Raw genomic sequence first — 27,141 nt, 5'->3', positions numbered from 1 at the left:
AGGTGTGGAAAAAATACCCTTTACCTGAAACAAACTGAGATTCCTGCAGTTGCAGGGCTGGCAGTCCATAGCTGGATGAATTTCCGCTCTCTCTTGTGCTGGAGGAACAAGCTGCATTTTGCAGGCTGTGGGAGCCATGAGATCCTGGATCTCTGTAAACTTGCTGGCTTTCAAGCAGCAATAAAGTCCACTTTGAGCCCTGTGCCTACCATGCTTGCATTGCTCCTGAATCTCCATGTTGCCTTTCAAGGTTTTGTTGCTGAGGCTCACTCTGTACCACAATTTTACTGAAGTAAATCCTTAATACAGGGCCAAGCTGCCCTCTGCTAAAAAAAAATTATAACATTCATGGAAAACATGTATATTGTATGCAGAAATATGTTGTGTTGCTCTTTTCTGCAAGAAGTGACCAGCCTTCTTCTTGGAGTATTAAAGAGAAAGATAATGTCTACAGGTCTGGAGAGGTAAGACCTGCAATTCATACACAGAAATTTTTTCTTGAATCCCTTAAAAAAATGACAAAATATATTCTTTCAACAGAAATCATTGGTATTTAAAAGTTGCAGGAAAAAAACAAAAATGGTATTTTTGTAAGTCCTTGCTTCACATCATGTATTATCCTAAGTGCATCTATTGCTGAAGTCAACGTACCTTCCTCCCACGCTGCCCCCTCACGCCCCCTCTCTCCAGGTTTTCCTGTCTCTCTGCACTGAGTTTGGAGCCTCTTGCTTTCCCAAGCGGTGCCCTTCCTGACCCCTGTCTCTGTATCTGCTCACACATTCCTCCCTTATCTTGCTCTCAGGCTGCTCCAGATTCCCTCCAGACCATAGCCCATACTCGACCACACGTGTTTACAGAGCCCAGCTTGGTGCCTTCTAACAGAACTGGCTTTCATCCTGACACAGAGTCATATGACCTTCCTCTCTTTTTCCAAAACCATCTGTATATGCATGAACCCTTTAAACAGCGGCATCCGAAATGTTTCTCCATCCACCTCCACATTTGTAAGTCTGCATATATGATCAATGTTTATATTAGGTAGCTGTTATGCTGTTCTGAGTCTGTTCTAGCTGTATTTTACTTAGACTTTGCTGACCTCTGGGCAAAGGCTCTGCAGTATGAATGCTGGAACATTCTGTTTATAAATCATTAAATACGCCATTGGTGCTCAAAAAATAAGAGCATTATTCATCTTTGAAAGGACTTTGAAATTAATTTCATGTTTGAAGCAGCTTAAGAAAAATCTGTGGGGTGAGAATTTAGTCAATAAAGTCAATGGGAATTCTGCCACAGGGTGTTTTTGAGTACACAATAATTGTTGTCCTGTTGCAGGTTTAGGTTATTAGTTTGCTTTGACTTTATTTTTATATAGATAAATGTGTCTACATTAAGGTCCCTTTTTCTCTTAAATGTCACAGATTCAAGTGTCTTCTGGCTTTGTAAATTTGTAAAGTTGACTACATTTTGCTTGTTAAAATAATGCGACTTCAGTGAAGCATATATTTTCCCCCAAATGGGTCACATGGGGCAACACCTCCTCTTTTAGGGCGATACCCAGCTCCAGGGACAGAAGGCTCTAACATACACCGAATGCGTGTTGCTACAACATGCCTGTGCCTAAATACGTGGTGCTGTTACAAACTTCAGCCCTGTAGAAGCCCTATTGTTTATCATTGTGAGAAGCTCCACCCCAAACAGTAATTAGAGCGAAGCTCCTGTCATAAATCCACTGGCATCCCAAGTGAAGCCAGTGTTCTCTGGAAACAAAGGTTATCTCCTCCTTTTGCTGCTGGTCCTTTGAACTTCCTGTGGTCAGGGAATCCTCCTGGTTTCAGCTAGAATAACAATGATGAAACTATCCCTGCTCTCCTGGCTGGGGTTCATGTCTCATTAACTTTAACAGGAGTCATAATTTTAAGAGCGATTTCTCAAAAGCATTATAACTCAAGACAATTAAGGCTTGAGAGAGAGCGCGCGAGACAGGGAAGGGAGGAAAACAGAGGCACTCCTTGGGGCAGGGCACTTCATGCGTATTAAAGAGATGTGACTCATTCCTGCCTCTAGTCCCAGCACAAGTAATACCTTCTGAATAAGTTCTGCGTGCTAGATAAAAACTTGTTTGCTGGTGCAAAACTCGTATCACGCGTGTCAGAACAAGCACCCCGATGGGCTATTCCCATCAAAAACAAGGGCACACAGCAGTGGATTTTTCAGTGTGTTGGTGTAAATTTTGCACAGCGTTTTCAGCTGTGGAAACTCATCAAAGTCTGCAGAAAAAAGGGATTAAGGGGAAGGAAATGCAGACCAATGAATGAATGAATGAATAATTGCAGTCGCTCTTCTGGAGCAGGATGTTTTTATTTGTTTTTATTCTTGTTATGTATGACATATGTGGTAGTGTATATGGAATACACCCATCAGTCAATTTGATAGGCAAAACTTGATTTTCTTGAGGACATGTGAAGCTAGAAGGGAGATGATAGCAATGTAGAACATGAAAATCCTTGGAAACCCCTAGGTCTGACTTTTTGTGTGTTTATTTAAAAGTAGCTCTGCATGCAATACTGTATATATAATAGGTATTATCTTAAGCCAGAGCATCCCACAGACCTCTCATAGACATAGCAGGACTCCATCTCCATGCATGAAGGATCCAGCCTTCAGCAAACATACAGGAAATCAGGTTTTGTGACAGAAATCTGAAATGCTTGTTTGAAATCTGAAACGGTTTTAAGGAAAACTCCTGCTGCTACTACAGGGGTGATTCCTCTCATTACTAGTAGCATGAGGATTCTAGATGAAACAGGGTGGTTTTTTACCACAAAATTGGCTCAGAGCAAGTTTAACTGAACAGAGCCAGTGCCAGCATACACAAAACCTGAACTGATGTTCCTGGGGATCTGTTGCTAAACCCACAGTGGACTATTTCACTGAAGGACTGTATCCACAGTTTCCCCTGGAGCAGCCTTCCAGTAGCCCTGCAGAAAGCTGCTCATCTGCTCCAGATGAAGCAACAGAGCAAAATGAGTGTCTCAGTGTGATGAGAGACTGCGAGCGAGCCTACACCACCCGTGGTCTGCTTGGGAAGCAAACCCTGACAGCCTCGGGAGGAAAAGTCTGACCTAGGCAGTGGAGCATCTTGTGTCCTTGGAGCTGGGATATAGGAATTTTGTGCCCTCTGGGAGGGAGAAAATTGATTTTCTCAGTGTAGAAGCCTGGGGGCAAACCAACATATAAGTGGTGTGGACAATCAGGGGCCCAGTAGTGAAGGAGGGAGCAAACCGCAATGATAGTGGGGATGTGTCCTAAGGATGATGTCTAATGGTTTTACAACATATTGTTGTGAGCAATGAACATTAATCTTCAACTGTAAATCAGCTTGTTTGCCATTTACTCATAAGAATTTTGCATTGTTTTCTGCTTGTTATATTTCTAATGTTAGCATAGCTGTTTTGTTGTCTCATCTCATTATTTTTTTGGATCATTTGGCATCTCTCAGAGATGCAAAAATACAGGGGAGATTTTGGAAAGTACTTCCTCCCTATTGTTACTGGCAAAATTATGATCAGCTCTAATGCTTTAGCATGCTTGAATGTGAATATCACTAACACTTGGACACATCTATGTCCCTTATTTTACCATTATAACAACAATGCTGACAGCTCCACCTTCTCCTAATTGCTATCATCCAGCAACCAGAAATAAATTTAAAAAAACATGCCCTAGGAAAAGCCTTGTCTTTGTCCACCCAAAAAGCAGAAGTATCAGGGTCTCTACTGAGTTTGTCAGAATTTGTGTGTATGCTACTGAATAATAAAAAAGGTGATTTATGTCCTTTGGAACGGGGACATTCCAGGGTAGGTGTGGTGGGATCATGCTGCTAGCAAACATTTTTGAGGGACAGTGGTAAATGTAAAAGCTTTGTTATGTGAATGAGAAGGTGTTGATTGGGAATAGTCAACATGGACTTACCAAGGCTGGATCATCAGATCACACAGGCTTTGCAGGACCTCTAGAGGTCTCCCATCCCACCCCTCCACAAAGTAGGTCCAGGTAGAGCAGGTTGCTCAGGGTCTTGCCCAGCTGGATTTTGAGTATCTCCAGGGTGGATACTCCCTAGCCTCCCTGGGCACCTGCTCCAGTGTTTACCCTCATGGTAAACTTATTTTCCCTAATACTGACTGGGAATTTCCCCTGCTTGACAAAACTGATTGCTCTGTGTGATAAGGGAAGAAGAGTGGTTGTTATCTCCCCTGAGTTTAACTTAGTTAGATATGATTTCCTAGAGCACCTTTCTATCTAGTCAGGAACATTCTGTTTTGAACAGGTGGATTAGTAGGTGGTTGAAAAACTGCCTTGCTTTTTGAGCTTAAAGAGTTCATATTCTACCTGGAGGCTTTTATAAGCAGAATTCCTCTGGGATCCATTTGGGCAATTTAATATTTTTGTCAGTGATGTGAAAGCGGAGACAGTGTGCACCTTCATCAGGCCTGCAGCTGTCACCAAACTCACCAAAGGAGAGCGACTGACACGTGTCAGGGCAGAACTGCAGAGCAGCTGGAGGAAGGGCCAACAGGTCTAAACGCCATGACATTTGACAAGGACAGCTCTGAGGTCCTGCAGCTGAGGTGAAGCAGCTCCTTGCAGTAGCACAGGCTGCTGCTGAGCTCTGCAGGCAAAACCCCACAGCCAAATACGTCCAATATACATGAGAGTCCTGCCAGGAGATCTCCTCCTGCCCAGAACCTCTGCATAGGAGCTCTCCTTGGGCACAGTGTCTCTCTCATTTCCCATGTGCCACTTCCCATGTGCCCTTTGCCCAGCTCACAGAAAGATGGAGCAAGCCCTGAGTGCTCACACCCCTCTCCCAGAAGAGCCAGATTGTGCTTCCTCTTGTTCTTGTCTGCATCAACAAGGTGCATTAGCTACAAAAGCACAAGAAAGAGCAGTGCTCTACACAGCAGTCCAGTTCATAATCATTATTTTATTGTTTTCTTGAAGACAAGACTTTTTTCAAGGATGTGGCTAGAGTCTGTCCTGGAGGTGAGGCCATTCCAGTCATGCAACCAGCAGGACTGGACTTGTTCTTAATTTAAACTCATACTACACTTAGCAGAGTGGCATGGGCAAGTGAAATTTCTGCTTCTATTGAAGGAAATCATGTAAACAGTACATTACATACATACAACTTTCATATTGAGTGGTTCTACAGTATCTGTTCACAGATGTTTTAAACCCTACTTTAGCACACTTAGGTCACTCAGACCTATGCTCAAGGCATAGGAGACATTTGTACAGTGAGTTGATCTGGATTCCTACAATGCCATTTGGAGGTAATTTTCTAGGAATCCATGCAGAAAAAATAAAACTGTCAATCCCTCATTGCCAGCACAGGAGCTCAGAGCTATGCCAAGAAAGTTAACACAAAGTAATCATTTTTCTTCCTTGCTTCCCATCAAAGTAATTTTGTTTGTAGAGAGTTGACTCTGGCTGGATGCCAGGCACCCACCAAAGCCATTCTATCATTCCCCTCCACAAGTGGACAGGGGAGAGAAAACAGAACAAAGGGTTCTTGAGTTGAGATAAGGACCAGGATGACTCACCAAATACCATCACAGGCAAAACAGACTCAATTTGGGAATATTAATTTAATTTATTACCAATAAAATCAAAGTAGGATAATGAGAAGTAAAATAAATCTTTAAAACACAGGTGGGTCTGTGCATCCCCATGGTCCTCCATGAGCTGCAGAAATACAGCTGCCTCCCTGTGGTCTTCACCCCAGGCTCCAGGGGAATTTCAGCTCCTGGAACACCTCCTCCTGCTCCTTCTTCACTGACCTTGGTGTCTTTAAGGCTGTTCCTCTCACCTATTCTAACTCTGCTCTTCTCTGGCTGCAAATTATTTCTGAAATAACCTTTTTTTCCTTCTTAAATATGTTATCACAGAAGTGTTACTATCACTCCTGATTAACTCAGTCTTGGCCAATGATGGGTCTGTCCTGGAGCTGTCTGACACTGGTTCTGGGGAAACTTCTGGCAGCTTCCCATAGAAGCCACCCTGCAGCCCCTCTGCTACCTCAGACCATGCAAACTCAACATTGATGCCAGCCTTGCTGATTCTCATGCTGCTAATCATGCAAAAAATTAGCATTTTTATGGAAACAGCTGATGTTTCCTAAAGGGAGCTAAATCACCCTTGCACAAAAGTGGATCTAAACAGAAAAAGAAGAAATAAAACAATAACTTTATTTCCTACATATCTTACTCAGACCTACTTACATAGAGAAGATTTCGCAGATACCCACACATCCAAATCAGATGGAGAGCTGGGAAGAAAACACTGATGCAAAGTAGCTTCTTTAGCATCTCATCATATTAGGACTTTAATTCTCTGGTCTCTTTATCAGACTTTTATAATTACATGGAGCAGAGAATGAGAAGGCAGGAAACGAAATGCAATTGATTCTGCTATTTGAACTACAAGGCTCGTGTAGGTGTTTGGGGGCAAGAAGCAAAGCACAGCAGCTCCTGAATGCTGAGCAGCAGAACTACAGCAATAAGTGAGGAGTAGGAGAAGGAGGAGAATATTGCAAGTCTGAGAAAAACTTAGGCAGCACTGGAATTTGGTCTAGACTGGAGAACGCTTCCGCATTTACATCGCCACATCTTGAAAGCTGTGGAAATCACAGATGTTTCATGATCCCCAGTGGCTGCCTTGCCCCTGGTCCCTCTGACGAGAAATGCTTAAGGTTTGAATGAGTTCTAGCAATGGTTGTACTTTTATAATGGAGGAAAGTACAGCTGGAATAAAAGAGCTCCCATTTCAACATGACTCAGCTGGAGGGAGGAGAGAGGCTGACTTAACTTCTCACATCTGAATTTGTCATTAGAGAGTTAAGGGGGGCGTGTGAGAGAGAAGGCTGCCTCTTTTTCCTTTCCTTTCTCATTGTACTGCGAACTTGATAGTAACAAAATCCCCTGTTGAATGATGAGAATAAAAAGGACTCTTAGGAAACTTTCTGAAGTCAATTTCAGAAGTTATTTATTTGAAAAGGCTTTTTTGCACCCATCAATTCTTAAAGCTGCCTTTGCCGAGTAGCGCAAGGTCCCTTTGGTGTGGTGAGCTCTTGTTGGCTGGGTGTACAAGCATGCACAGCTGGAGCACACAACACTCTGATAACATCTGGAATTTGTACAGAAGGTATCTTGGTAAGGAGGTTTCCAATCCTACCAGAAGATAAATTGCCCTCCGTAGCCTTAGGGCTTCGGAGAACAAAATATTCCTTTAAGGATGACACCTCCACTCCTCAGCTGTGAGAAGCAGAACTTCTGGCACAGTAAAGAAATGAATCTTTACTTTCCCTGGTTGTTATCAAAGCAGTTGTGGTATGACCCACAAATTCAACATGAAATGACAGGTCTGCTTGCAAAAACTAGTGCAAAGTGAGTTAATTTGCATTCCTTTACATATATTAGATCCAATTCTCTATTATCCTCCACAGTCTTGTATATACCATAAAAGTTCAGCATAGGGGAGATGTGCATGAAAATATTTTTTAAAGTTCTACCCTTTCCTTCTCCATTAAGTTGGTAAAGACGCTTGGAACCTTTATAACTGCTCTCATCTGGCATTCCCTCTTACAAAGTATTTTAAATTATGGTGGTAACATTTTAATAAGGCTATCAGTGCCTCAGGACAGTGCCATAACCCAGTTATTTGAGATGTTGGGATGACAAATATCTGTTACGATGTGCAACCTTGCTGATGGAAGATTTACTCTAATGAGGGGGAACCCTGGGTGTCTACAAGGCAACTGTAGAGGCTCCCATTTGATCCTTCACTTCCATTTCAAAGAATGCACAAGCAGAAGAAAGGGATGGGTGTCAATAAAATCATGGTGCTCCTTATCCCCTTGGGCTTGAAGACACCTGGGTGTTAATTAGAGCAGCCCCAGTGTAAAGATCCCTTGAGAGCTTGAGAGATGTCCTACTTCTCACCTTGTGCTGTGTGGTTGAAAAACTCTGTAGTATCTAACACCAATTATCAAACTGTATGAATAACGAGGGGTAGATGCACCTTGCCAAAAGTTCATATTTTATTAAAATAATTCATTAATGAATGCATTTTGCATGCAAGGGGTGTTGCTTGATCCAAGATTTTGTCCAAATACTGAAGAATAATTAGTCAGAAATAGCTTTGTACTGCTCTCAGCACTTTTAGGAATCTTGAGATATGTTAACTTCTCAAGCTCTAGCAAATATCACCAGGTGTTGGTGAAAGAAACAGAATGGTGAAGTGAGACTTTAAAGGAACCATAATAATGTAACATTAAATATTTTACGTTGTACAGTCACTGTTTGAATGCTCTACTTGCAGCAGCATGAAATGAGGAGCTGTGTAGAAATATTGTGTGCATGCTCTGTGGGTCACAGTAGGACCATGCTGGGAAAACAATGTCCCTTGCTGGTCTCCTCCACCTGGAGCTGAAGAGGGAGGCATCCTGAAACTTTTTGTCTGAGTAGTCAGTCAGGTTTGGCAAGGCTGACACATCCCTTACCACACCCTCTACTTTTGCATGGTATAGAAGGAATTGTGCAGTCCTAAGCTTCATTCCTCTTGATGAATTCAAAGGCTTTTTTTTTAAACCCTGCCAGAGACTGGGGTGGGAGGTGGTATTATTCCAGGGATTGTCTGAAAGGAGCACAGTGGCTGTTTAGGAAGCTGGGAATGACAGCTTTTGGCAGGCAGTCCTGGACTGGACTGGACACAGGCTCACAGGGAGCACCTTCTATCAATCGTACCCTGCCCTCCAAAAACTCTCCAAACATCCAGTGGAGCATATCTACATTTTAAAGTGCATTTTGCTGCAGGGCCCTGTAAACCTGCCCATAATTAGAAACCATTTGAGTGCATTTAAGGTATATCTTCCCCATGACAGGGATACAGCTGTCTGAGACCTCTCAGCTTGTTATTAATGACATTTTGGACCATGCCTTATGTTGCTCAGGGGTCTTCCTAGTTGCACCAGCCTCTTTTCATGTGCATAGAGCAGCTCAGACTCTGGAGTGTTGACTGTGAGTTTTCTGGGGAGAATTCTGCCTGAGGAAAGGGAGGAAGTGGAAATGCCCAGGACTGACTCTCACATCATCACAAACATGGACTTTGAGGATGCTGCCACTCAGCCCAAGCTGCCTCTTCCCAGGCAGCCCCTGCACAGCAGGGTGGTGCATATCGAGCACCTGACAAAGGCACATCACCAGATTAGTGGCTTGCACGTGCAAACTTGTCCTTACTGCCCAAAGCTGTAGGAGTTAGGAACACAAGTGTCACACACTGGTTTACCTGGATGATTTGATGTGTTTGGAAGGCCAGAGCTGGTTTTTTTGCAAGCTAGCATAATGGAAATCAGTTACCAAGTCAAATTCAGATTTGCACTTTGAATGTCAGATGTCACTGGTTATCAATGTGTTTCAGCTACTTTAAATTTATTTGGTTTCTATCCAGGCAAGGAGGGCATTAAAGAGAGGATGCCATTAAATAAGCTCAGAAGAAGCCACGTGAAATAGGAGAGGCTGGCAACTATTGCCAACAGCAATGAATTAACAAACCATTGAGGGGAATTTCAGTGTGCCCCTGGGAATTCAGTTCTTAAGATAAAATACAGAGGTTTCCCTGGTATAGACAGGGACCAACACAGCATGTTAAGTTCAGTTCAGGTAGTGTCCTGAGTGAAGATCCATTATCAGCAGCCTAAGCCTAAAATAGGGCTTTTGGGTCCACCATTTGGGGTTGGAAAGGAGCCTTTTATTAAAACTAAAGAGATAGGCCTAGTAGTAATATGTATAAAGGAGACTCCCTCTGTTTACTGAAGCAGTCATCAGCTGCTGACATTTTGCCTCTTTGGAACTGCTGCCTACTGATATCCTCACGGTGTCTGCAATTCTAAGGGAGGCACACCAGGAAACAGGGCTGCAGCATGGGCCCCAGCTCTAGCTTGGGTTAAGGTGCCTGTGGGGAATGCTGTACCTCCTTTAGACTAACTTGCTGAAAGAGGGGCTCCTAAGATCTGCACAATTTTAACAGATCCTTACCTTAGGAGACAGAACTCTGCTAAGGGAGATGAACTATAAACTTCAAATTACTGCATTTTATCCAGTCCTGCATGTAGTTTTCCCTGGAGGGAAAATCATACAGTCATGGTTTGGTTTGGTTTGGACTCTAAAGGTCAGCGACTTCCAATCCCGCTGCCATGGGGAGGGACACCATGAGGGAGGGACACCGTGAGACTGCAGTTTGCAGTTAACTGGCCATTTGCACTCAAAAACTCTCTGATACCAAAGAAAAACAAGGAACTTAGGATGTGGCCTTAGGTACGTCAGGACTGGGCCTTTCCAGGAGTAGTGGAGCAAGATTTAAGTGGGATCATCCAGCTGTTATGCTGATATTTTCATGCATTTAGATGAATTTCAAGCAATATCTATGTGACTTCTTCAAGGTAACCGAGTCCAGCTAGGGTAAACACCCAAGAAACATTGACGACTTCAGCAAATTTATTTGTTTCATTTCTCTCTCTATAAAAACATCTGAGATAGGAGAACTGTGCTGCTTACAGTATCATCTCAGTCTTATCCTCTCACTGTCATTTCAGTGGGGCTAATTGTGCAAGTGGGACCACCAGAACCCAGTCATTATTAATGTATCTAAGGATTTTTCTGCGTGTCCAGGTAGCAGTGACTCATCCAGGCCTCTGGGTGTATCTCACACACGCTGCCTCCATCACAGATAATGGTGTGTCTCACTGAGCTGGCACACTAGCCCAAGCTGAAGGGTGGGGCTGATGGGAGGTGGTGCTAAAACTCAGCAAGAACCTCAAGTCAGTGTAATACTTTTGGATCCCTAACTGTGCATAAATATAAATGGACCGCTTTCAAAGGGGCTTGCTGGGAAAAAAAAAAAAAGTTTCATGTTTGTATGGCTGAATACAAATGCCTGGCTTGATATACCACCATGCAAAAATTTGACTTTTATGTATATTTGTGGTACTAATTCTGTATTTACGTTTCAAAAAGTTTGGACTGGAGTGTCAAAGCACAAAGTTCAAGTTTCCCTCATTTGGCATTTCCTGCCTATTCCACGTCTGTTTTCTACTTTTTTCCTTCCTTCTTTACAGCATTAAGCCTCTATATTTGTTTTTCTTACTCATCCTCATTTTGTATTCTGCTCCCTTACTGCTTTGAAATGTAATGTCAAACTATCCAATCGTGCAGATGTAATCTGTATTCAAAACAGCATCCCAAATCCACATATATACCCAAATATATAAGTATGCCTGTATACATATATATATATATATTCACTCATATGCAGTGATTCATGTTACATATAATACAGCATATATATTACAATATAAAAGTCCCTGCATGACTTCACATATAATAAGCCATCTTGCATTCTGCCTCTTTGTAGCGCTCTTTACAGCTCCAGGCAGTGCCACCAGGATGCTCTTCAGGACCAAGCAACCCCACGTTTGCTTGGAGGAGCTCTTATGGCTCCTCTGTGCCACACTTTGCCCATCACCTCCAGCAGCAGGGCAGGTTCTCATGTGCCCTGTGCCATGGTGCTCCCACAGACCTCCAGCAGTTTCAGTGGTGCTCGGGAAAACTGCACAAGTTCGGTTTTCTCTTGAATAGTTTCGGAAGTCTTGTCCTTTGATAGGTTTATCTAGTTCTTACTTACTGTCCCATGACCTATCACTTGGGTTTAAAATAGCAGGAAAATGAGGAGTGCAGAAAAGACAGAAACAGGTTCAAGAATTTATGCCTGGTATGGGCTGCTACACAAATTTTAAAATGTTCCAGCAGGTTGCTGTCACAGAGCATCAGGTGGGTGATACGGCTGGCTCAGGTACTGCACATGGGATGGAAGCCTCAGGAGAACTTCAGAAAAGCCTGGCACAGTTATTCATGAGTGACTGCTGCTTCTTAAAAACTGGCCATCTTCATTTTCCAACACCATGGACAAGTGGCCAGACCAGCTGAGGCAGTGCCACTGAAACTAGCTAAGAATTGGTGCTCAGTTGAGACTTGAGACTAATCCGATGGTCACTGCCTGGCAGCAAAGGCCCCTCTGGGCATCTCACAGCAAATGCCTTTGCCAACACCCTGTACCGGCATGGATGTGTTAAAATGACTTTGTCTCCTAAGATACGGCCTATTTGAAAGTTAAACACAACTTTCACAGCACTGGAAGGCAGGAATCAAGAAAATCTGAGGAGAAAAGACAAGTTTAAATGCCTGTTTCTCCATATCTTCTTTCTCAGAACAAATGCAGTCAGAGCATAGCACCAGTCCAATATTTCATGCACTGGGGCACAAATTTCAGCCCATTTTCAGAAATGCTCTGGGCTTGGAGTGCCCAAAGCCCTCCTGAATGTGGGACCCTGTGTATTTTGGAATTGATGAAACACACACATCGTTTTCCCGACGTGTATCAACACCCTGTGCTGCGCAGGGCAGAGGGCAGCTGCCAGTGGAGCAGACCCATTCTCGACGGAATGGTGCCGATTTACCCAGCGCTGCCTTGCTCAGGCGCCGGGTTCTTTCCGGAGAGGCACGGAGGTGTTCGGCGTCGAGGGCACCCTGGCCCTGTCCATCCTCCCCGCAGCGCTCCCAGCCCTCGGACCAGCCGCTCCGTGCTCCGCGGCTTCGGAGCCCAGCCCGCAGACACAGGGCAGACACAGGTCGGGAGTTTCCAGCGGACTCCAACCTCGGCTGGCGACTCCTGAGGGCGGCACACGCACCGGGAGAGGTGCCGCGAACACCGGTGCGGCGGTGACAGAGGCCGGGCGGCCACCGGGGAGCGGCAGCGCGGCGGGGCGGGGGCCGGGGCCGCGGCCGAGCCCGGGGCGGCCGCCGAGGAGGCGCAGGAGAGGCGCGGCCCCACGCCCAGGAGCGCCGCTTAAAACCACCGCGGAAAGGTGTGGCCTCGCCTTTCCTCCGCCGGCGGGGAGGGGACGGGACGGGACCTCTGCTCTTGCCGCCGCCGCCAGCAGCCCTCGCCGCCCGCCCGGCTCCGCTCCGCGCTCCTGCCCTGCCTCACCTGCGGGCCGCCGCACCGCCGCCTCCCGGCCCTTCCCCGGCCCTTCCCCGGCGCACCGCGAGGGAGCGGCGGCTCGGCGGCGGGCGCTGCCGGCCGTGAATGCTTTTCGTGCCGTCGGGTGCGGCTCGGTGTCCCCGTCGCTTTGCCGCTCGCCCGCCGCCATGAGCATCAACGGCGGCTCCCACCCGCGCATCAACACGCTGGGCCGCATGGCCCGGGCCGAGTCCGGCACCGACCTGCGCTACGAGATGAGCTCCCATGTCGGGGGCGGCGGCGGCGGCGGCGGCGGCGGCGGCACCCACACGCACACCTCCCACAAGACCTACTACTACCAGAAGACCTACGGGGGGGACTACGCCTCCGATGGATACGGGTAGGTGCGGGTCCTGCCGGTCCCGCTCCCTCGGGGCCGCCCTGGACAGCTGCCGTGAGCCCGCTCGCGGTGGGATTCCCTAGATGTGCGAGCTCGCAAGTTTCCTTTTGCTGTTCCTCCCTGAGGCGTCTTAACTTCTCTAAAAGGCTTTTAAATGCAAGCGAAGAACTTGTAAAAAAAAATACTTCTAGTGGTGACTCTCCTTGAAGAGAGTAGCAGGACTAAAAGCAGCGATGTCTCCCGTTTGCACTGAGGGCTGTAAATGGGTCGGTGCTGGCTCTATTGACCCAACTGTTCTGTGCTGATAAACCCCTGCTTTGCTCAGTGACGCAAAACAAGCTGAACTCAAGTGAATTGCTTTGTACCCCGTACACCCAGGCTCTGCCTTCCCCAACTAGTTGCATAACTAGGGCTATAAAACCATTTTAAGTAGTGGGAAATGTCCTCTTGTTAATTTTTGAGTTTGTTTCTAGCTTGTGCGAGGCCTGGGAGTTTAAGTCATGATCTTTTATGGAGCCATCCCTAACATTTGGTGGCAGAGGGGCAGAGATAAATGACAAGCAACATCGGTCTGCTCTCCTTGCCTCTTACCTTTTTAACCTTCTGCTTGCCCTGGTGCTGTGAGAACAGTCAAGATATTGTAGGCAGGGTGCCAGCTGTGAATCCTGGCTTGGAGAATGCCTGTTCTCATGGATGCAGCAATCTGGGCACATCAAGTCTGACAAGGACTTTCTGCAGAGTGCAGTAATCATGAAGACTTCTCCATTTGTCTCCTTGTCGGGGAGTTCACAGGACTGAAAAGCAGGCAGCAGTTAGAGTCACTGAAGGAAGCAGTGCTGATGTATGGTACAGCACCATCACAGAGCACAGCTGGTGATGACTGGTCTGTGCATGTGGAATGGCTGTATTAAGTCTGTTGGTCTCATTATGGATGCCAGTGACTCAGAAATTGATGCAGAAGCCCTGTCATGTATGCTGTATTAGAATTTAAGCCCTAATTTTATGGATAGTACATAATTAGATTGCAAAAGGGTGGGAATTAAACATACATAGAAAATAAACAGCAGATGAGAAAAGGCAGGCTTTTTAAAATTAAGCAGATCCATAAGTGGCCATAGAGAATTAGGGTTATCCTAGAGAGCACAGAGCGTTCAGCTTATGTGAGTCAAACCAGTTGCTAGAGGACCACTGAATGAATGAAATTCTTGCATTCTATGGATTTTTTATTACTTTGCCCAGTTCTTAGTTTTAGTTCTTTGTTTGACTTTCAGTTTGTTGTGTGCATAGGTAAGTTAGTTACAATGAGTTGCAGCTAGAACACATCCAGTTACCAATACAGCAGTATGGTAATATCTATTTATTGCTATGGAATAAGAACAATACAGTACTGTAGCACTGGTGAGTGCACACACTAGGACTCCAAAATGCCATTTCTGCGCTGCCTGTGTGAGGATTTGTTTTGCTGGTCATGCTTCATTGCAAATACCTTTACAAGATTTACCTTTACTTACCTTTACCTATTTACAAGAGACAGCCATGAAAAATGAATGGCAGCGCATGTTGCATCCCAGCAGTTCTCTTTTCCCTCACTTTTCACTGTTGCAACTCTATTTGGATTCAGCAGGGTGATTTCCATATCACTCCCAACTTTCACTGGAGGAGAAGTGCTTTCCTTGAATTTAGCGTTCTTTGGTTACAGTTACATATTTTAAGCCTGTCTGTAGTTTGTTAGGCTCTTCTTTCCGTAGCATTCAGTGGTGGTGTAGCAAGGGTGGAAAGGACAGACCTGATTGAGAGGTTAACAACCTTATATCAACACTCTTTAATTTGCTTTTTATAACATTACATTCATATCTCCTTTCTGGGGAGGTATGTCTGGCAAGGAGATTGCAATGAAAGTTCCTGTTCACTTTATTGTGAGATTTCTGAGAGGAACTAAAGACAGTTATTATTGAGATGACAAAAAAAAATAATTAAAGAAAAGCATTTACTTATTGTTTTATGTGCAAAAATCTGACCATCCCGAATACTTCAAATATTTTTTTTGCAACAGAGTATGTGTGTTTGCCACCTTACTGAGTTGCATAGGTTTATTTTTAAGCAGGGCTGATACACGTTAAAATGTGTCTCAAAACAAGTGGTTTATTGTCAGTTAATGAAAAAAGCAGTTTTGCCAGATTTTGTACGTGTTTGTGTGCAGAAAATCCACTAAATGCTCTGCATGTTGTGCTATTGGGACCAGGGCCATCATTATTGAACTGGTTTTATTGACTACATTTAGCCTGACATATTCAGTGTCAAAGTTTAGTGACATCTACTGAACTCAGAAAACGAAGGCTTCTTTTTTCCATGGGGAAGATCACTCTACCCTAATTTTTAAATGCAGCAGGATTCAAGTTAGGGTCCAGTCTTGTAAGTTTTGGGGCGTATTCTGCCAAACAAGTCTGTGCTGAGCATTACATTACTCACAGAGCAATATGGGACGCTCCCTACCCTTAGGGCTCAGCAAGGTGCTTTTACAACATTCCCTGTTTCTTCTGGCTTGGGAACTTGGATGAGCTTGGCCCGGAGTACAGATACTCAGCTTGACAGTGACTCACACGCTGCTAAACTGCCAATTCATCAGTCAAATATTTATCAATGTCTTTGCTATGGAGATAGAAGATCTGATAAACCATGAGAGAAAAGAAAAAAATGCAAAGCTGTGCAGTTTTATTTGTCATTGCTGAGATTAGGGGGGAAAAATAGCCTAGGATTCACGGTCACTGAATTTATGAACATAAATTAATTTACACAGTTCTACTTAAGGATTAATGTAACTTCTGTGCTTAGAAAAGGAGTTAGACAATTACCAGCCCTGCCCTGGCATTACTTTGAGGAGCCAAGAAACAAAGTAAATGTGGAGAAAACCGACTCAAAGCCACACTTTTGCCTTTTCCATCAGCCTCGCAAGGATCTGTGGAGTCCTGGCTGAGCTGAGTGGTGGTAGATCTGGCGTGGTAGCTTTCCCTCCGAGCTGCTCAGACGGCGCGGGAGGCAGGGAGGGAGGGAGGGAGAAATGTGTCTGAATATTGCTGTGGAACATGGAACACCTGCCCTGCTATGGAACACCTGCCCTGCCGCGGAGCCTGCGCCGCGCTCAGGCTGGCAGGGAAATGCTGCCTCGCCGTGAGAGGAGACCCAGGCTGAGCCTTTCCCAGGTCTCTGTTCTGCAGGGACGTGCAGGTGTGAGAGCCTCTTGTCAGGAGAAGGGGCTTTGCTGCCTGTGGAGCAGCAGAGGTGTGTTTCCATGGTCCGGGCTGGAGCCGGCGTTTGGCACCTCCCTGTCCCAGGTGGGAGAGGCAGCGTGTGAGCAGCCTGCTCCATCGGGCAGGCACGGCCCTTGGGAACCGTTCTGTCGCTCCTGGTGATTCATACCGCTGGGAAAATGCATGAGGACTTGCTGTGAGCAGGTGTGGCACGATCCCTTGTGAAACCCTGCGCGCTGCAAAGGCACTAAGCCTCGGGGGTCCTAACAATTCAATAATTCTCTAGTGACTAGTAGATTTTTGCACATTTTAAATGGTATTTAGAACCTGATTGTGCCAGTTGCAGAGGTCTTTTGAGGTTTCCAGCCATCATGGAAGCCCTAGTCTATGTGCATACTTGGCAGATGAGACTAGTTTGGTGAGGCTGTGGTGTGCCAAAACTGGTTCTAGTTAGAGCAGAGACGTACGGGGAGAACTCTTGATGATTTGACAGTTTGTATTCACCTCCTTTGAGGCAGGAGGGAGAAAGCTGGACTGCAGCATTTCAACTCCTGGTTATTTTCTTATGGATGTCGTGATTCACCACCTTTGTGCCGTTGCATTTTCCAGCACACACACACACCCAGCTGGCAGGTGGTGGCAGATGGGCGGTGGTATGTGCAGGCTCTGTGCTGGGAATGCAGATTCCAGGTCAGGTTTTTCTTCTGACTTGCCTACCCTGGGCATACCAGGTAATCCCTTTATGAATCTTTTGCTTGTTCAAACAGGTTTGTGTGGAGGGGGATGGGAAGTGTGAGGAAAAAGAAGCACATTTTTTTTGCTCTTGTTGAATTATAGGAACCATTCAATATTCTGGATCTGCTAAAAGACTTTCTTCTAAAGCTTCCTCCATTTTTTGAATGAATAAAAAAAACTAAAAAGCTTTGAATTTTTAAAGGGCTGGAAGTTTTGTGGAGGGCCTGGAAAATTTAACAACGAGTATTCTAATTAATTTTAAATAGTATCTTCAGGACAAGAGCAACCTCTTTGTGCAACCTCCCAAAGCTTAGGGATTTGTGAAGCTGTGGGAAGGCTCCTCAGAATTGCTGGATGTGTTTCTGTGTCTCCTTTGCCCTGCTTCTGTATCACACTCTGGATAGCCCAGCAGCCTCTGGATGTGCAGTAGCAAAGGCAGACACCGGAGCAGCCCCCACAGTGGAGGTGTTTGTGCTGGGCTCTGCAGGTCTTGCAGGAGGCAAATGAGAAAGCAGAAGGTAGCTGGTTTCCTTGCCTCTTGGGTTCTGCAGTGATATCAGCTCCCACAGTGGGCTGTGAGGGTGCAAGCTGAAGGTATTTTAGAGAAGGTATTTGGTGTATTCAAAACACATCCCTTAGGATAATTTTTTGACTGCTTGAATAAATTGGTGCCAGCAGTACCCAGCCCTGCTGTGTTCTGGGGAGGTGGGCACTGCTGACATGTCTGTCTCTATGCTCATAACTCATCATATGGCCTTGAACACGTTTCTCAGTCCCTTTTAAAGGAAAAGCAGGAGTAGTTCTTTCTTGTTTCAGTAGAGCTGGGGGTCTTGTAAGGATCATGGGTACTGCTCATCAGTTAAACACAAATCCCAGTTCAGATACTGGGGATTCAACAGTAATGGCTGGATTTAGCTCAGTTGGGATATTTTTCAGCAGGGAGGCGTTGGCTGAGCTGCTATCCTGCCCAAATCCCAGTGGCAGCAGGGGTTGGGCTGTCCTCTCATTTCTCAGGGAGAGCAGGAGGGTGGAATAGCAAGGGAGCAATGAGTTCTGCCTTGACATGCACTGAAAAGGGTGGCTCCTGTACACAATGACGACCGGGAGATGCTATGCCTTTCCTAGGGCTCTCCTGACAGTGGAGAGCAACAGGCCGTTTCAACATCCCAAGTAAAAGCAATTCATCTGTGTTTTGAAGTGTTTTCATAATTTTAAAACAAAGGCACTATCCCCTTTTATTTTCCTTTGTTCCTTTAATAGTTAATGACTATTAAAATTATTTTAATGAAGAACTCTGCTTAGTAGGACCTTTTTGAAATTCATGAGTTGCCTTCCAAATAAGTGCCATGGTCTAAAGTGAGTTGTAGGGACAAATACGTAGCTAAGGTCAGAAGCAGTCCAGTCTGTTTCCCTCAGCACTGTTCTGCAGGGTTTACAAAACCAAAGCAGCACAGCAAATAGTCAGGCTATTGCAAATGTATATATTTATTAGTGATAGACCCTGCACTCTTTTGTTGTGAGTCCTTCTAAAAGACCAGCTTCCAGTTCTTGCCAGTTCTGCTGGAATGGTTGATAACATATGCTGCATTTGCAGGGGTGCAGTAAAACAAATGAAAAATCTGCCCATATTTTCACTGCATGGTGTGCCCACAGTGTTGGATACAACAGGATTCTATTCATAGGTGTGAGGTTTAGATGCTGCCAGAGTTAAATTGAATTGTCATAGCAGCAGTAGGTGTTTAAATGACCAAACATTACTCTAAATTCATTCAGTTTCATGTAAACAAAATCAAACAAAACGAGAGAGACATTGACAAAATACCATGTAATGTAACCCACTTAATCTGTGTTTTCTGAGGATTGTTGGTATCCTACATTTTTCTAAGGGACATAAATATATTTTTATGTAACATGTAGGTTACATGTTTTTATTTTAAAAATCCAGCTTTGTTCTTGCCTGTCCAGCATGTTCTGGGCTTGCCTCAGTTTCTTTGGTCCAGTATTTTCTGTGCTGGATATGGTTTTACTTTGGCTGTCTGTTTCCTACTGCCTCAAGGTTGGTTGTCTTATTACTCTGAACTGGAGTTTCTGCTTTGATCTGCTCGTCCCCATTAAAGGCCTGTTGGCTTCATTAAGAGGTAGATTACACTGAAGGACTTTGAAACTTCTAATGGAGTACCTTCCTGTCACAAGGGTGAAAAGTATTGAAGATGTGTCCCTGTGGGACTGTGCTAGTGCCATCTGATGTATCAACATCAGTATATGCCTGTTAAGGTGTTGTCTCACCAAGTATTTTTATTTTTAAAGTTCAGAGATTGATTTATGCCCTTGGGCGTGTTTGTAGTGCTAAATCCCCTTCAGATTTGAAATTCTTGATTTCTGTTGGCTTGGTGGAGCTATGGCATCAAACATCAGCTCCTATGCTTCTGATTACTCCATGTAGCTCTGGTCTTCTGACAGATTTGAAAGCAAATGCCTCTAACAGGCCATGACCTTTTTATCATTATCATGGGATTTACTTCTGTTTTTTCACTGGCAAAACTGGTTAGATTTTTAACAACAAAGAAAGCATTAATAATACAGTGTGCTCTTTTCTGTTTTCAATTTGTATGGCTCCAGCTTCTGCCACTATTTTGGTTCTATCTTTATCTGCTGGATTGGAGAGCCGTTAATATGTACTGCTTTCTTCTTGTGAAGGTCCCTATGAACTGTAAACAAGTAACTTGTTGTTACTCTATTTGAAGACCTAGATAGGGTGTACTTAAGCCTCTCATTTCAAGGCTTCTGCTCCTGCCTTTGAAACAGTTTTGTGCATCTATATTTAGCTATCTTCAGGTTTTCAATTTTTTAAATTATTTGGGCAATAATTACGGATGTGGCATTCAAACATCATTAGAATGAACACAAAATACTTGTATTTCTACTTGTTTGTATTTTAATTTAATAGTTTGATTTATTTGAAAATAGCTTTTTTTTCACAATTTCTTACCCTGTTAACTATAATAGCTGTTGTTTAGACCTCTTGTCATGGTGGAGTAATGTCTTTGAGTTCAGCGAAGTTATCCTGAAGCCAGCGGAGATAGACTGACTGGTTACAGTATAAATCTGGTCACCTTCTATACTTTATTTGACTTCAATGGATATCCAGCATTTGTAGCTGCCAGAACATGATGGAAAAAGTGATTCAAGAAAAAAACTCTTCCAGTGTTCTAAAAAGAGAAAATTGCTTGGAATGTTCCTCTCTCTTTTTTATTACGTTTCATTCATGAGAATAATTGTGGGTGTAATTAAATGTAAATTTCAGATGCAGTCAGATATTTCTATATCTAAATACAGCAGTGATGCCTAAGGAGAAGGAATGATTTAGAAAAGGAAGCTGACACAAAGCCTGGCACAAAATCAGACCCGTACGTTATTTTCCATTATTGTTTTCTTTAAGCAGTTTCCAAGACACACAGGGGTGCATAGCACAGTGGGGAGCAGAGTTTGTGCAGCCAAGGGGTCACAGCACCAGCTGGGGGCTGCATGTGTACAGCTTGTTTCATGTCACCCAGTGACTCTGCAGTTTTGTCTCTGCACCTCTGAGGGTCTGTTCCCTGGTATGGGTGAAGTTGCTGAAAAGTTGCTCAAAACTTTTCTGTTTGTTCCAGATGAGCTGATAGGAGGATGGCAGGCTGCTGGTGCATCAAAAGCTCATGCTGCAGAAGAGCTCATAAAAATATTAAATGTTTCTCACTACTCCAGTAATTTTGCCTAGGACAGTTCTGCTATTTCATTGTCACAATTCCTTTTGTGAAGGATGGTCAGAGTCTGTTCAAGTCAGTGGAAAGATTTCCGTTGAATCCAGATTGCCTGCTGGCTCCGAGTTGGACAGGTTCACACTGGTGCTCTTGTTGGCATTAGTGTTGTAAGGAATGTCTCTTCAGTGATTTGTAATGGAAAGGGTTACCCACTGTGAGCACAGGAGTTAGAAAACCAGGCAAGGCTTAGAAACACCTTAGCTCTCACTGTCTGTTAGTTAGGTTTGTTTTAGTTTCACTGGCAAGTGTTTGGGTTTAGGAGCCGCCTGGGCTTGTTTGGGAGGTCTGATCCCATCACCAAAGAATGGTTCCTCACTTGAACACCTCATCTCCATTTAACTACAGCGGCTCACTTTGATGGCTGAATCCTAAATGCTGGCAAATTCACATTCTGGCAGTATGAATGCAGTAGATTATGTGCAAGACAGCAATGAAGACCCCATTACTTGACTTGTTCTTCCCCTCACTAATGTGTTTAGTTTTGGAGTTTTACTTGGAGACTCCAAACTCACACTTTATGTATTTGTAAGAAAGCATGTCCTCTGACTCTGGGTTCTACATCTCTTTTTGCAGTGGCTTGTGTATCTTGCAATTAATTCCCAAGACACTTCACTAGCTTTGTGCATTTCTGCTGATAAAAGGGCCCTTCTTACACTTGTATGGACTTGTGTGCTCCCGTGCTTGCCTAGCTGAGGATCCTGCTTTCCTTGTGTGCCCTGACATTTGATGGCTGGTGTGATAACATGAACAATTACATCACACAAAGGCTATGCTCTAATGTATTGACTTTAACAAAGATTGTGAATAATTCATTCTCGCTGTAATGCTGCCAAAGTTTTGTCTACCAAAGCAGCAAATACCTGTGCTGGAAGAAAAACGTTCTCCTTTATGGCATGCCAGTTTCCACATTCTACTCTGTCCTGTGGGAAAGTCAGTCTGTGCCTGCTGTTGCAGGACTCTAAAGTGGCTCTGCCATCATGGAACTGTCATTAAAATTTCCCAGTGCAGTTGAAGTGTGTGTGTCTCTGTGAACCTATATGAGGTGGATTATTCTGTGTAACTTCTCTTAAGTGTTCTGAATTTGTGTTTCTTGTATTTCTTCAAAACGTGCAATTGTTCTGTATTTACTTCATCATCTTCTTCTCCCCCACAACAGTCAGAATGGGACCTGTACCATGTCCAGACGCCAGAACACCATCCAGGAGCTTTTGCAAAACTGTTCGGATTGCCTGACGCGAGCTGAGCTCATAGTACAGCCCGTGAGTGCTTCTTGTTCTCCTTATCCAAACTGATTATGAATATTACATACATATTCTGTGCTGTTATCTGGACTCACAGGCTCTGCTTCTTCCTCTCCTTTCTCCCCTGTCAGCTGTTTGTGTGAGGCAACAGGGAGTGGGATGACATACCTCCTTCTTAGGTCACTTTCTTCCCTCTGTACACTGTTCAGTAAAAACAATTGAAATGCATCTGGTTAATGAAAGGGGTCTTCTTGATTAAAAATAAAAACAACAAACCAACAAACCCACCCTCAAACAGATTCTACTGCATCTTATTTTTCAGTTTTAGATCAGGACCACTGTCAGTGCTCACATCTGTTATTAATGACTACTTACACTCTCTTAGTGTGTTCTGTAGAATATTGCCATTGTTTTCAGAGCCATAATGAACCTGACTCACCTTAGGAAATACCTTCATTACCTTCATTTTATTCTTCCAGATAATTCCCAAAGAAGTAAATGAAACCAGACTAAAGTTTTCCTGGCTGTTTCAGCTCAAATGCATACACATAACCTCTGCAGTATGCTACTCTGGTACAAACCCCGAGTGCCTGGGGGCGGGTTATTCACTGATGCTAAATTCACTCCTGGCAAACATGGGGTGTCCTCTGTTCCTGCTGAAGCAGAGGAGGTGCAGGGTGGTGAGTGCATCCTGCTGCTGAGGCCACTGAGATGTGAAACACTTCAACAGTCCTGGCAGTAGAAGTGATTTAATGCACACTTTTGGACCCTCTGTGGACAGAAAATTCTTTCAGAAATGAACTCTGTGGTTAGGAGTTCATTTCCTTTTCAGAGATACAGGACGTGTGAGCATGTTTATACAAAAATCAATGCCAGAGTAAATACTGCCTTTTGTTCAGGGTTAATATTATTCCAGTGAAGTTGAAAGAAAGAGATGTTTACTTCCAGCTTGGTGCCACAACATGCATTGCCTGCTTTGTTTCTTTCTTTTCTTTCTAAGGGACAGAGCAATGAGGTCCATAATATTTTATTTGGAAAATCAGGTCACAGCTGTATTGTGCTTTGCTCAGCATGGCTGTGTCAGTGTGCAGTGAGGTCAAAGAGCCACATCTCCCTGGTTGGAACACCATGGCCATGTTGGTCCAACTGCACTGAGAGGGTGCATGGAGAATTTGCCTAGACTTTGAGTGATAAGGTGGGATGCAAATGTGATAAGTCATGGAGCTGGATGCAGGCAGACTGTCCTGCTTGTGTTTTTGCAGGAGGGGAGGTCTTAGAACCTCAGGGAACCTTGTGGAAAATCAGGAGCAATATCTACTCTCTCCTACTAAGACAGTGTTTCCTTCTCATCTTCTGAACACAAAAGCACGATGTCTTAAGAACTTAGCACATCATGTGAAGCCTTAGTTCCACTGAAATAAACATCAAGATCTGCTGCTCTTTATGGAAAGTTTTGTTTGATAGCTACATTTTAATAATTTTCTTCCATATTTTATTTTAATAAGCGCTTTTCAGTGACTGTGGATCATCAACCTTCTGCCAGTTAAAACTGGCAGTCAGAGACCTGGCAGCTGAAACTTATCATGCTTCCTAAAAAAACCCCCAGTCTTCACAACACCTTTTTTAAGACAAACAAAGGAGGCTTAGATGATGAATATTTAAATTAATCTCCCATCTGTTTTTTTCATTAGGAATTGAAATATGGGGATGGCGTCCCACTTAGAGGGAACAGGGATCTGGAAGACTGTTTTGCACAGGCAAATGACCAAATGGACATCCTGGATGGGCTGATTAGAGAGATGAGGCAGATGGGCCAGCCCTGTGACATGTATCAGAAAAGGTATTGTCAGGGAAGGGTTGGGGTCGGGAATGTGACTGATAAAAGTTTGTGGTGCCTCAAGTGCTCACCTTCCTTGGTGTTGCAGGATGTAATAGAAATCAGTAAGGTGCAACTAAATCTGTTTGGTCACATTAACATGGAGAAGGGTCTTGCAGTAACATATTTCTGATAGAAATTGACCCCTTAGTTGTCTCCATGAAATCTTAATCCGAATATTTTTTCCACAGTCTTTGCTTTCAACACTTTGTTTTGAATAGTTGGTGGTGCAGTAGGAGAGACAAATTGCATTGTTTGTGTGTTTTCTGGGTGTTTTGCTCACAGACACTAAGTGTTTGCTTCCCTTTCAGGCTGCTTCAGCTCCAGGAGCAGATGCGTGCCCTGTACAAAGCCATCAGCGTTCCCCGCGCCAGGAGGGCCAGCTCCAAAGGTGGTGGCTGCTTCTCCTCTCAGAGTGGCTCGGGCTGGGATGAGTACACAAAACGTGTCACAAGTGAATGCTTAAGCTGGATGAGGCAGCAGAAGGTAAATATGTGCAAAACCCAGGGACAATGCTAAAATTTGGTGTTGTTTATGAATGTTGTCTCATATGTAGTAATGTTTTGGGTGCCAGTAGAAAAGTAAAGGTCCATGTGAATGCTTGCATGTTATTCCAAGTTCCTTTTTTTACCCTCCCAGTATTATACATATAGTGAATTCTCACTGAAATCCAAACATGGATTGGGGTCTTTTGCAGAAGAAAAAGTGTAGAAGATAGATTTGAAAGCTAAATAAAACACAGGTATTAACGTAACAAAAACATTGGCATATTTGTGTTAGAGATTATTATGCTCAATATTTCCCTCCTTCCTTCCTTGCACAGATTTCCTTTGATTCATATTTATTTTAACCCTTTACACAGACAGGACCATCTTCACAGATTTAACCATTGTCCAGTGTTTTACAGTTGCTCTCCCCCTCTAGTCTGTCTTTATCACAGAGAGGTAGAGCTGATTGCCACGGGACTAGGCTCTCAGAAGCCAGTGCTAAAATGCACACAGAAGTGCTGAAGCTACTGTTTGTTGTGTTCTGAGAACAAATTTGCCAATTCACAGCTGTTGCTGATGTAACCTGGAATGGAAAACACACACTGTTTTTTGTGCTGCTGAGGTGAAAGCTGTGTGTTGAAGTGAAAGTAGTGAGTTTGTGGTTGGACAGCCTTTTTCTGAGAGACAGGTAGGGAGGATGGAACAAGGTGGCTGAAGTCACATGTGCAGACACCTTGTAAATTGAAATTGCATTTTTTTTATCTCTCTTTATTAGGTTGTTGCTTTGCGATTCTGTCATTATTATCTGCATTTGGCATTTGTCAGGTGGCTCCTATGCAAATCAAATGGGGAGGGTAGAGCTCTGTAGAGTTGCAGTATTTTTAAGTGAGTGCTAGTTACAGTCCAGTCTTTCTGTATGGCATGTTTTAGAGGAGGAAGGGGAAGTGGAGATGCACTCCTTGAGTGGTAATGTGTATAAGCATTGTGCCTGGACAGCCACAGCCAACATCATTGTTCTTCACATGCTGTGGGAGAGGAGGCTGATTGTCAGACCTGCCATGGCTTGAGGAGTGGTGTTGGACAGACTCTGGGCATGCTTCCAGCGATGAAAGATGGGGAACAGGCTGCACCTCCCAAAGACACCACGTGACGCCCTGCTCAGACACTCCGTGCTAAACACAGGGAGCACAAGCAACTGCTTTATAGCTGTGTTCCCACACTAAACCTCCTGTGAAAGTCAAAGGCACTCTCTCTCTCTTCCCCTTCATCCCTACAGAAAGCTGAGGTGGGGCCAATAAGCACTTACCTCACTGGGAAAATTTATTTTGAACTTGCCACGATGCTGCTTCTTTCTATCGTGCCTTGCTGTGCCCCATTACTTGCTCACGTCGAGATTAGGATAATGTTTCTCCTAGTAATGTGGTGAGATGTGGGAAAAAGTTCTGAGCAGCTGATGTTTTTTGCTGTTTTTCTGGTTTTTGTCTGCATGGTTTGCTGGTAGGAGAATCAGATGGTGGGGAGGGTTAGTCAAATTTCCAGTGCAGAGCTGGGGAAACTGCAGGGAAATCCAGACAGCCTTTGTTCGCATGTGGCAGCCAGCCACGGCTGCCACTGTTGCTACAGTCTCTTTGGACTGTTTAAATATAACAAGAAGGGTCAAAGTCCTCTAACTTTCAGATGTCTGAATGAAAAATGGTTTTGTTTCTTGGATCACTTTCAGCACTGCCTTTGAACCCCTACGCTTGAGTTCTGGCTTTATTGTCATCTGTTGACTCATAGAGATTTGACTCCAGGCTGGTAATTACCAAATTCAGTTCCGACCCAAGATTAGGATACCTCTTTCTTTACTGGGCATGTGCATAGGCAGGCATTCAGATAGAGCTGCAGTGTGTCTTTGCAGCATAGAAGAGGATTTGGAGTTCAAGGAGCTGAATTTAAAGTTAGGTGGTTTTTAATATTTGGAAAAAAATGAAACAAGGAATGCAGTCAGTTTTTGGGTTAGTAATTAGCAGGTGTATTACTGTTTTTCAATTCTGTTTCTGGACATTTTCTCTTGTCATCCTACAATAAATGTTGCTAAAATGCAGGACAAACAACACATTTTCTAATAATTTCAGTTTATATTCTGTCGAGTTTTTTTAGAGTGACCGCATTTAACTGAGGTTGTTGAAGTTTACATGAGCAAAATTAAAATGGAAATCTGGTGTACTGGGCTATAGAACTTAATTGGGCATTTTCACATGAATTGCATGAATAGCATTGTTTGATAAAGTCATGGT

At 44.1% G+C, this 27,141-nt stretch overlaps 1 protein-coding gene across 4 annotated transcripts in view; it reads left to right on the top strand.

The window, feature by feature from the left end:
* The first annotated feature begins 877 nt into the window (after positions 1-877).
* DSP (desmoplakin) overlaps positions 878-27,141 on the top strand; it is a 51,332-nt gene continuing 25,068 nt past the window's right edge. For 3 of the 4 annotated variants that reach the window (XM_063161036.1, XM_063161027.1, XM_063161009.1), the window contains exons 1-4: positions 13,248-13,474; positions 22,414-22,516; positions 24,190-24,338; positions 24,686-24,860. In XM_063161036.1, coding sequence (XP_063017106.1) covers positions 13,263-13,474; positions 22,414-22,516; positions 24,190-24,338; positions 24,686-24,860 — 639 coding nt within the window. In that variant the 5' untranslated portion in view covers positions 13,248-13,262. Of the gene's footprint in view, positions 1,005-13,247; positions 13,475-22,413; positions 22,517-24,189; positions 24,339-24,685; positions 24,861-27,141 lie in introns of those variants that run through there. The other variant, XM_063161018.1, reaches the window with a different exon arrangement.

Source organism: Melospiza melodia, chromosome 1 (assembly GCF_035770615.1).
Source record: "Melospiza melodia melodia isolate bMelMel2 chromosome 1, bMelMel2.pri, whole genome shotgun sequence".
Taxonomy (NCBI): Eukaryota; Metazoa; Chordata; class Aves; order Passeriformes; family Passerellidae; genus Melospiza; species Melospiza melodia.
This window is presented reverse-complemented; position numbering and strand designations above follow the sequence as displayed.